This window comes from Vigna radiata, chromosome 8, assembly GCF_000741045.1.
Source record: "Vigna radiata var. radiata cultivar VC1973A chromosome 8, Vradiata_ver6, whole genome shotgun sequence".
Lineage (NCBI taxonomy): Eukaryota > Viridiplantae > Streptophyta > Magnoliopsida > Fabales > Fabaceae > Vigna > Vigna radiata.
Window position 1 is genome coordinate 26,164,539 of NC_028358.1, and position 10,755 is coordinate 26,175,293.

The 10,755-nt window shown below is 30.4% G+C and overlaps 1 protein-coding gene across 1 annotated transcript; it reads right to left on the reverse strand.

The window, feature by feature from the left end:
• Positions 1–1,230: 1,230 nt before the first annotated feature.
• Positions 1,231–5,152, reverse strand: LOC106771010 (ribosome-recycling factor, chloroplastic). Its single transcript, XM_014656885.2, has 9 exons — positions 4,776–5,152; positions 4,601–4,696; positions 3,599–3,696; positions 3,163–3,274; positions 2,548–2,589; positions 2,074–2,130; positions 1,899–1,949; positions 1,652–1,708; positions 1,231–1,483 (listed from the first exon to the last, which is right to left on the reverse strand). Exons 1-9 carry the CDS (start codon positions 5,043–5,045, stop codon positions 1,466–1,468), a joined length of 801 nt encoding a protein of 266 aa, XP_014512371.1. The 5' UTR covers positions 5,046–5,152; the 3' UTR covers positions 1,231–1,465.
• Between the last annotated feature and the right edge of the window lie 5,603 nt (positions 5,153–10,755).

Genomic DNA, 10,755 nt, shown 5'->3' on the forward strand with positions numbered 1-10,755 from the left:
TAATTAACGTGAAATCTAAAGAAGATACCAAATTCAAGAAAAAAAAATCATATTTTATCAATTTTTTCTTTTTTAGGATTTATCATTAAATAAAAATAATAAAACACAAGAGATAAAAGTCCTTAAAAAGTAATATTATTTTTATTGTATTGATTATTTGTTTATTATATATATGGATATAATTGGGGGAGCAAAAGAACGAAAATTAAGGAGGAGGTAACAGAACAGTAACAGCAGCAGAGGAGACTGGTCCATATTGCATGGCCCATCTTTGCAGTAAGAGGTTTGTTATGGTTTTATTTTATTCAACAAGTGGGAAAAAATATTTAATTTACTAAAGTTATCACAATTTCATCTAAAATATGTATTTCAAACTTTTACAAATAAACATAGCTAATTATCTCGTTGCACTTAATTTTTAAAATTTCTACAAGAAATATAAACTTTCGAAACTAGCAGAAGAAAAAATGTTATCAGTGATGAAGGTCATTTAAAGCATAATAAGTCTAATGAAGTAATATTAATAATCACATAAATATAGTGGTTTTTTAAATTATTACTGACTCTGAATTGTTTCCTAATATTTTGGCTACTGAATGTATGGACGATAACACTATGAACACATATAAAGAAATATATGAAGATAAATAGCTTCAGTGAGAGTTATTAGAAAATGAATCTAAATATAACATAATCTCATAAAACTTCTTAGTCTCACATAAAGAAGATTGAATATTTTGAATTTAAGACTAAATATTTATAGATTGTCACATAACTATGTGATAAAAAAAATGATATAATAGGTTCAGTAAATATGATTAAGATAAATTCCAATACAATGATATAAAATAAAACAGAAGTTTAACATAATCCTTATAAGTGGCTTGTTCGTTGTAATTTTGATGTTGTTAGGAGATATTCTATTATGTATTTCCACGCAATTGCTTACGTGCACGCATTAACATAATCCTTATAAGATTCTGTATTATCGGTTTTAATTTATTTCACTATGTAAGTCATTCGAGAACATAATCGTTTAAACTTTTCAATATTTTTCTTCTCTTCCACTCTATTTCACTTCCAACAAAAAACCTCATTCTCCATCCATCTCAATAAGATCTTAAAAAATGACTTATAATCAACTTATTCAAGAGTACTTATAACTGCTTTTAAATTCTTTACCCAATCATACCCTAAGTTATCACAAATGAATTTGCAAGAGTCTACAAGTAGATTCAAGAGTTTCACAATCATGATTCCTTGAGGGTCAAATTTCAATGAATTATGCAAAGTAAGTCCAATTTACAGGCACAAACTTACTTTTTCAATTCGGGAAAAAAAAAATATATTTAGTTCAAAAGTTTATCCTCTGTAAAACCAATAAACAGTTAAATTAATTATCCAACCGTAGAACGAAGTGGATACAAAATTTGACCTTGTTTAGATAGAACTCAGCATCAAAGCATCAAACTGTCAGCAACTCCTGAAATAATGGAAGAAGTTACTTGTCAAATCCCAAATAATTAAATAAAAATCAGGAAGTATAGAATAAAATTTGGAAAAGTTAACATCAAAGATGGATAAAATATTATATAATGAGGAAAAGTCATAAGCTATTAAAACACATCAGTTAAGCAGAAATATATAGTACCTTTTCTTTCTGTTTGAGGATGGTATCAACTTTCTTTATATAATCATCTGTCAGCTTCTACATAACAAAATAATTACCGTGAGGAAAATAAAGGAAACTTGACTATTCTAGGATTTTTATTTGAAATGATTGCTATTATTTCACACAATTGCCCCATCCCCAACAAAAATACAAAAGGGTGATGGAAATTGGAATTTTAAAATGGAGTAAAAGTAGATAGAACCCTGTATAATTGCTCTGCAGTTACCTGTAAATCACTTGATAGATCCTTCACATTATCTTCGGAGAGTTTTTTCTCCTATCAGATAATTCCAAAAAAAAAAATGAATAATACAAGAAATCTCACAGTCTGAAATGGAGAGAAATGAACCACAACGCTAGAAATAAATCACTGAGTTAAGGTGTATTTAGAGGGTTCAAACCTTCTCAAGTTTATCATAAGCTTTCAATGCATCTCTTCTTATATTTCTCAAAGCCACCTACCAAAAAAAAAAAAATTGAAAATACACAATCATTCAAAGGAAATTACAAATAGGTGCAACGAAGTCAAAATATTTCTTGTTTATTCTAGAAGCATTCAAGATATATAGTTATTTCATGTATGACTTGCATAGGAATATTACTATACAATAACCAAACAGTATGTACTCTTCACAGGTTAGTACCATTGATCATTCAGGTCATTAACTATTATTCTTCACCAGATTACAACCACAAGTTTCAGAATAGACAGAAAAGGAAACGAAATTTGGTATCTACATTTCAACAATTGGTTGATGTTTGTTCGTTCTTAACGATAAAAGATGTTTTATCCTTTTAAGGAAAGTAAATCCTCAAATTGGCAATAAACAAGGGTGAAAACATTATCACAAAGGTAAAGTATTTAGAAAACATACCTTCCCTTCTTCAGCTTGTTTAGCCACTATTTTCGATAGTTCCTATAAACAAAAGCAAAATTAGATTAAACGATAGCTTACAAGCTTGTTTGTTTAAGATTGAACAAAAAAAATGAATCTATCGTAAAGGTTTTCTTTTCCAAAAGTATATTACTTTTGACCTCTACAAAACTTATACACCTTTAGGGGAAAAAAATAACAAAACAATAACAGACCCTAAATAAACTATTTAAGATCATCAGATGACAACATGAAATCAACATATTCATCCAGACCCTAAAATATTCACTAGAATTTATGCATAGAGGACCTTTATAAAAAATATAGTAGAAATTCATAAAGGAAATAAATTGATAACAAAAACAATTCTATTGGAATTATGAGCAGCAATATACTAAGTCAACTTTTTTCCTGTAGAGATCAGTTTTGTTATGGGTCATGAATATATACTATGTCATTTTTGCTAATAGCTAAATAAGAAATTAGAACAATTAGGAATAAACATACAGTCAGTGAGTGTAAGAATGTAATTTACAGAGAAAGAATGAGAGGTCAAAAGAAATCTCATAAAAGAGTGAACCTAGACACAGCAGCATCAGTGGAACTGGAAAATACCTTCCTCCTTTCAGATGTCAACTGTGGGATGCTCAATCTAATTAATTCTCCATCATTATTTGGAGTCATACCAAGATCAGAGCTAACTATTGCTTTCTCAATAGCCTTCAAACTAAAAAAATATACAAATAATCAGAAATTTGCTAAGTATTACTCCACACACAGGATATCACATCAACATGTTCAATAACAGTTTTAAAACTTGTTTATGACATGTGAATGAAGAATGCCTCAGATGGATACATATACCCTCAATCAATGAGTAATATGTAACAACTAAGAGAGAGTGCAAAAGAAGTAAGCCATATGGACCATCGCAAGTATGCCATACACGAAGTAGAATGGAATTGTACAATAATAAGCTTGGATAATATAATTTTGATGTTTGTTATCTATTTCAACCCTCTGGCATGCCATGTGTTAGTGCATAATATACCTTGATTTGTCATATGGCTGTACCAAAAGAGAACTGGCGTCAGGAGTGCTAATTTGAGCAATGCTCTTCAAACTAACTGGAGTTCCATAGTATTCCACCTAAAAACACGTTATGAAACAGGTCATCTACTGGGGAAAAACTCTCTAGAAAATAAAAGTAATACATTTGATCACTTTTTATTCAGCATTTAGTTAACAGGTGAGTACAGCATACGAACTCTCATCATTTTGTAACTAGATATGATCATGCAGGCTATGCTAGTTGAACCAAATCAACAGTTGAAAATATACATTTGATGGGGTAGTTTCCTGTGCCAACTGGAGGCTTCTTGGTACTATTAACATGACTAAACAGTTATGTGATAATCAGACCAGACATGGAGTGAATGAAAAATGTCAACCAATCCAAACCAACCGCACAAAAAATGTAAAAGCAAAAGCTGATAGATAACATAGACTTTCATGCAAGAAAAAGTAATCATGTCAAACAAACGGAAATCACTGAGCATTAACTTCAATCATCGTGACAGAACGGAATACCATACAATCTTAAGAACGCAAAGACATGTATTATTCAGTTTGAAATCAGATAACCCTTCTTCGCAATCATTAAAATAAAAGAGTTCATACGATTAACAAGGGAATTGGTTGAATCATAAAACCAAATGCTTAAGGCAGCAGTACATTAAGTGATGCGGGTCTAACTGGTTAAATAAATTTCTTAACAAGTACTTATAAGTTATATCAGCAAAAACTCAAAGAAAAAATAAACTTCTACCAAAAACTAAAATTATCTTATGCGTAAGTTAAAAACAATCTTTAAGAAAAAGTATCGGGACAAAATTTCTGCAAAATTAGTTTATACATAAATACATTTAAATTTTAAGGTAAGAAGTTTCCCAAAATGGAGTCACAAGAAGAGATAAATTTCCGAGGAAATAAGCCGACTGGCCAAAACAAGGTAGGTGGGAATTAAAAGAGTGAGAAAGAGTTTGAAGCATACCTCAATCTTGTCAAGCATGGCAGGGTTTGCTCTCCCTGTTCTTATGGAGTTGAAATTTGTTCGGACATTATCAATAGTTCTCTCCATCCTGCTTTTCTGAGAGAGGGAAATGGATAGCGAGAGATTAAAGAAGTGAAGGATGGCAAAAGAAAGAGGAGATTGTTCAGAAACTAACAGCATCATTTTCAATTGCTTCCTTTTCCGCTTCTATTTCTTCAATAGTAGCAGCCCTGACTAGTGGCGTTCTCCTATGCGATAACCCTTTGGAAATGAGGGGTGTTGGAGAAAGAGAGAAGCCAAGAGGGAGCTTGAGAGTGGCATAGCTTGCAGAAGAGGAGAAGGAGCGTTTGACGGCGTGAAAGGAATGGGGAAAGGATAGAAGGGCTCTGGGAGGGTTTCGGAAGAGGGAGCGGACACAGGTTGTCGGAGAGGAAGAGGTTGCCATGAGAGAGAGAGACAGACACACCCTACGCCTTGTGTTGATGTCGTTGTGGATAACAACTTTTTCTCTGCTCTTTTCAACACATTCTTCGCCTTCGCCTAAATTGCTAAGGTAATTTCATGTCATTTTCTTCACATGTGGTGTCATCATATGATATAACAACCTTACTTATAATATATTAGTGAACATTTAATTTTATTGTAATAAAAAAATTAGTATTGTTATTCTTATAATTATAAATAATTTTAATAATTTTATTGTATCTAATTTTTGTTTATTTTATAAATAATTACAAAATGTTAAGTTTAAAAATATAGTCCAATCAAAACATAATATTGGTAAAATAATTATTTTAATTTTAAAAATTATTTAAAAATTAAAATTTGAAAATAAATATGAATACCAAAATAAAACAAAATATTATTTATATATTGAAATACAAAAAAATATTTGAAAGTTATGAACTTTTTTTGAATGTCTCTTGTTCTAGAATAAACATTGAAATTTTTAGTTAAACTTATTACAACACTATTATTACAGAGAATAAGAATGTTATTTGTAGTATTAGGAGGTGGTCGATGAGGTGGAAATGAGTGAATTAAATGATAATCATATAAGAGGAATAAAGGTGGTGGGGTCGATCGGTTGAGTCATCATATCGATCGGTCAAGTATTGAAGAAGTACGAACATAGTGTGATAGATGATTAATGAAGTGAATATCACGGGCACGATGTGACGGTTACAAGTGATGAGGCGGTTACAAGTGGTGAGCAAATCTTGTGGAGTGCAGGGCAACGGTTACACAAGAACTTAATGCCCATTACTTGAGCTTGATGCCTATAAATACAGAAATGTTAGCTAGGTATTTTACTTTTGATCTAATCACATTTGCGCTAATTTCACGGTGACCTTGCTGACTTGAGCGTCGGAGTGCTAACTTGCAGGTCACAACCAATCGGTGGAAGAGCGTGGAAGATCTTGGGAAGTGTACAGAAGAAGCGGTTTGGATTGTGTTCGATCTTGGATCCCACATCCGAAACATTATTCTTATGAAAGTTGCAGTCCCCTAATTTATTCTTGAATCATAAGATTTCATCACAACAATTGGTAGTTAATATGTATTCTGCTTCAATAGTGGATATAGTAGTTGTACCTTGCTTTTTACTACATGATAAGACTGAGTTTCCTTCAATAAAGTAATATCTTTCGTCGACGTTTTTTCTTTCAATTTTACCATATGTAAAGTCTGCATCACAATATCTCTGCAATAAATAAATTTCTTGCTTCTTGTAATAGAGACCAAGATTATGTTGGCAAAACAAGAAAATGATGAAGATCATTATTCAAGAGTTAATTTTGATGATGATAAAATCAAATTCAAGAACTTAAAATGATGATAAAAGATATTAGAAAGCTTTGTTTATGTATTTGATTAGGTCTTTGTAACAAGTCATAATTAGTGAATAAATTGTTTGTAGGGCTTAGCTTAGAGTGTCACAAAGTAGCATGCACAAGATTATCCAGGAAAAGTTTTATTTATCCAAAAAAAACTTTATGATAATCTATTAGCACTAATGATAATAAATTATCTAATTGAAATCAATTTTTTAGAAGAGTCTATGTGATAATTGATTATCATTGTTGGTAATCAATTACACAGAGAAAAAATGTTTTTAAAAAAGTTTTTGTGATAATCAATTATCTCTTTAAATAATCAATTATTGATGATAGTTGTGACTTGACTCTTTCAATTCTTGACCTAATTTTCTAATAAGAAGCCTATATATTTTTGTGGAGACTTATTATGAAAAAACAAATTTATTCAAAGGTTTAGGGTTGTGATTGCTAGAGAAACTCTTTATGTTTGTAAAAATGAACTTTGAAAAACCTAGTGTGGGTAAAGTGATAACTTTTACTAAGTAGATTTTTGGGTGATTGAGTGTTCGAGTTGTTGCTATGAGAAGTTGTTCATCCTTTGCGTGACTATCCTTGTATAATTCAAGGAAGACGCCTTTCATCTCTTGTGTCTTAAAGAGAGGTGTTATCTAAATATTAAACTCTTTCTTCTCTGATTATAAGTTTGATTTATTTTTAGTGTTTGAGTTAATCCCTTTTTAGAGAGATTAACAATTGGATGTATGAACTTTTGATTTGAACCAATATAAAATATTTGTGTACACATTTTTTATTCACTACTCTCTTTATTTTACTTAAGTTATTAAAATAAGAGAAAATATTTTAATTGAACAATAATATTGAAGAAAAGTATCAATTTTTGTTAAACAAACCAATTCATTTCCCTTCTTGGTTTTTGTCTAATGTAAATATTTCGTGCTACAACTTTAACAATTTGTATCAAAGCTTACTTTGATAGTTTTTCAAAATAAGTTTCAAAATGGTTGGACAAAATCAAACCTTTGTCGAGAGTGTTTCTATTAACCAACCTCTACTTTTTGTTGGTGAAAATTATCACTTTTGGAAAGTTAGAATGCAGATTTTTCTGGAATATGTTGAAAGGGGTGTTTGGGATGTAGTAATTAGTGGTCCATTTTCACCTATAATAACTGTGAATGATGTGCATGAATTAAAGCCATTTTCTTAATGGAATGTTGATGAAAAATAAGGGCACAATATGATGTTAAAGCCAAAAGCATTACATCATCTGCTTTAATCCTTTATGAGTTTTACAAGATATCTGTTTGTACTAGTGCTCAAGAAATGTGAGAAACTTTAAGAGTAACCTATGAAGGAGTAGATGATGTGAAGTGTGCTAGGAAGAACTCGTTAATTCAAGAGTATTAGATGTTTCGAGTGCAACAAGGCAAAACCATTTAGATGTGTAGAAGTGTTTCACACACATCGTTAACAATTTCACAGGTTTAGGTAAAATTTTTGATATAGATGAGCTTAATATTAAGATTTTGGAATCTTTGAATAGAACATGACAACCAAAGGTCACGACGATCATTGTATCTCAAAATCTTGCAATGATGTCCGTTGCATCTCTCTTTGGTAAGTTGAAAGAGCATGAACTTGAACTTGAACACTTAAATGAAGAAGAGGACTGAGGAAGGAAAAAGAACATGGCTTTCAAAACTAAAATTGTAAAGAATAAAAGCCATAAAGAGGATGATGATTCAGATGATGAAAACTTGAGTCTTATGATTAAAAAATTCATCAATTTCATAAAATCCAAAAGTAAAGAACAAGTTATAAGTGACAAGAAGGAGCATCAAGGATCTTCTTCAAATTTTAAATACTACGGTTGCGGAGAAACCATTCATGTAAAGGTAGATTTCCCAAATGTCAAAAGGAGTAAAGAAAAGAAAGGAAAGAAGTTCTACAAAAAGAAGAAGGCCTATATTGCTTGGGAGGAAAATGATTCAAACTCATTCAACTCAAGTGTCTTAGATGAAGAAAAAAAATCTTTGCTTAATGGCTGATAACAATTCTTCTAGAAGCAATGTAAGGGTTTGTAGTGATAATGAACATTACGATGAACTGTATAATGCTTTTCAAGAATTATTTTATAAATCCGAAAATATGTTTGTTGCATATAATAAATGAAAATCTGAACATAAAGCTTTGCAAAAGAATTTTAAAAATGTATATGTTGAGTGCACATTTTGTAAAAGCCATATGATTGATATTGACATTCTTGAAAAATCACTTGAAGATGCAACTAAAAATAAATTTTTTGAAAAGCTAATGTTTAAGGAAAAGGATTTTAATAAAAAAAAATGCATGTTCCTAAGAATAAGAATAAAAATAAAAGAACTCGTAGGGTATAGGTTGAGAAAGGAACAATTAATTCTAGGAACTTAAATGTTGTTACATGTTTCTATTGCATGAAAAAGAATCATACTTCAAATTAGTGTAACATTAAAAATTATGGTGTTGTAACTGAAAAATATGTATGGAGATCTATAATTAAATGATTTTTACTTGTCTCTAACCCTAAGGACCCAAACAAGTTATTGGGGACCTAAAAAGCTTGTTCTTTTTGTTTTGTAGGAATCTTAAAAATGTAGAAAGTTTGTGTGGTATCTTGAAAGTGGATGTTTAAGACATATGATTGGAGATAAGGAGAAATTTGTAAATTTGGAGAGAAAGGCACAAGACTTTGTTACCTATGGAGACAATAATAAAGGAAAGATCCTTGTAACTGATAATATTGGTGGGGTAGATAACTTGGAGATCAAGGATATGTTACTTGTTGAAGAATTAAAACACAATCTACTAAGTATTAGTCCACTTTGTGACAAAAGGGCTTAAAGTGATCTTTGAAAGCAATTATTGCACCATTCATCACAAGGACTCAAAGGAAGTTGCTCTAAAAGGTACAAGACATAATAATATTTATTTAATTGATTTTGATCATACATCAATTAGGAATATAACATGTTTAGTTGTTAAAGAGAAAAATCAATGATCATGGCATAAAAGAGCTGCTCTTATTTATATGTGAATAAATTAATATATAAGAACTTAATAATTGGTTTACCAAAACTAAATTTTGAAAAAGATAAACTTTGTGTAGCATGTCAAAAGGGAAAACAAGTGAAAACTTCTTTTCATTCTAAAGATATTATTCCTACATCGAAACTTGTAGAACTTCTGCATATTGATAAAAAGTTTTGTTGGAAATTAGTCCTTCTAGGATAAAAAGTTTTGTTGGAAATTATTATGCTCTTATGATTGTTGATGATTATTAAAAATATACATGGACTTTCTTTCTTACTTTTAAAAGTGAGGCATTAAAAGCCTTTAAGAAACTTTCCAAAATGATTCAAAACGAAAAAGATTTGAAAATTAAAGTTTGGAGAAGTGATCATTGAGGTGAATTTCAACATGAATATTTTGTAAATTTTTGTGAAAAGAATGACATTACTAATAATTGTTCTGCACCTATAACTCCTTAACAAAATAGATTTATAGAAAGGAAAAATAGAGCTTTAGAGGAACTTGCTAAAACCATGTTAAGTGAATCAAATGATCCTAAATATGTTTGGGTTGATATCTCCTATTATGTTGTCTAGTGATAATCCTCTTCGCGATCTCCAACATTTTACAAAATCTTCAGTTTAAGGAGGAGGATTCTCGTTCGTATACATTTCATCAAATGCCTTCTTTAGATAATCTTCATTTGTTTTAGGAGTTTCTTCATCACCTACATTTGTCTTTTTTTACTCAAGAGGGTTCTTCTCAAGGTCCATAAATTCATCAAAGTCAACATGCATAAACTCTTCGACATGCAAGGTTCTCCTGTTAAAAACTATGTATGCCTTAGTATTAGGAGAATAACCCATAAGTATAGTGTCATTGACCTTAGAATCAAAATTTCCCAAATTTTCTTTGACAATATTCAGTACTATCTCCATCCACAAAGTTTTAAGTGAGCAACATTTGACTTTATTCCTTTAAAAAGTTCATAAAGAGTAATTTTCAAACATGTTCCTAAATATATAAGAAGCTTTCCAAGATGACCAATGGTGCATAACAATGTAAGAGGAATTGAATTAGTTTGAAAGATGACTAATGATGCATAACAAAATAGGTGTTTAGAAATAAGTTGGATGAAGATGGAAACATAACCAATAATAAAGCTAGGCTTGTTGAAAAAGGATATAATCAAGAAGAAGGTACAAGATATGATGAGACATATGCTCTAGTTGTGAGGTTAAAGGTTATATGCCTACTTCTTGCTTAGAA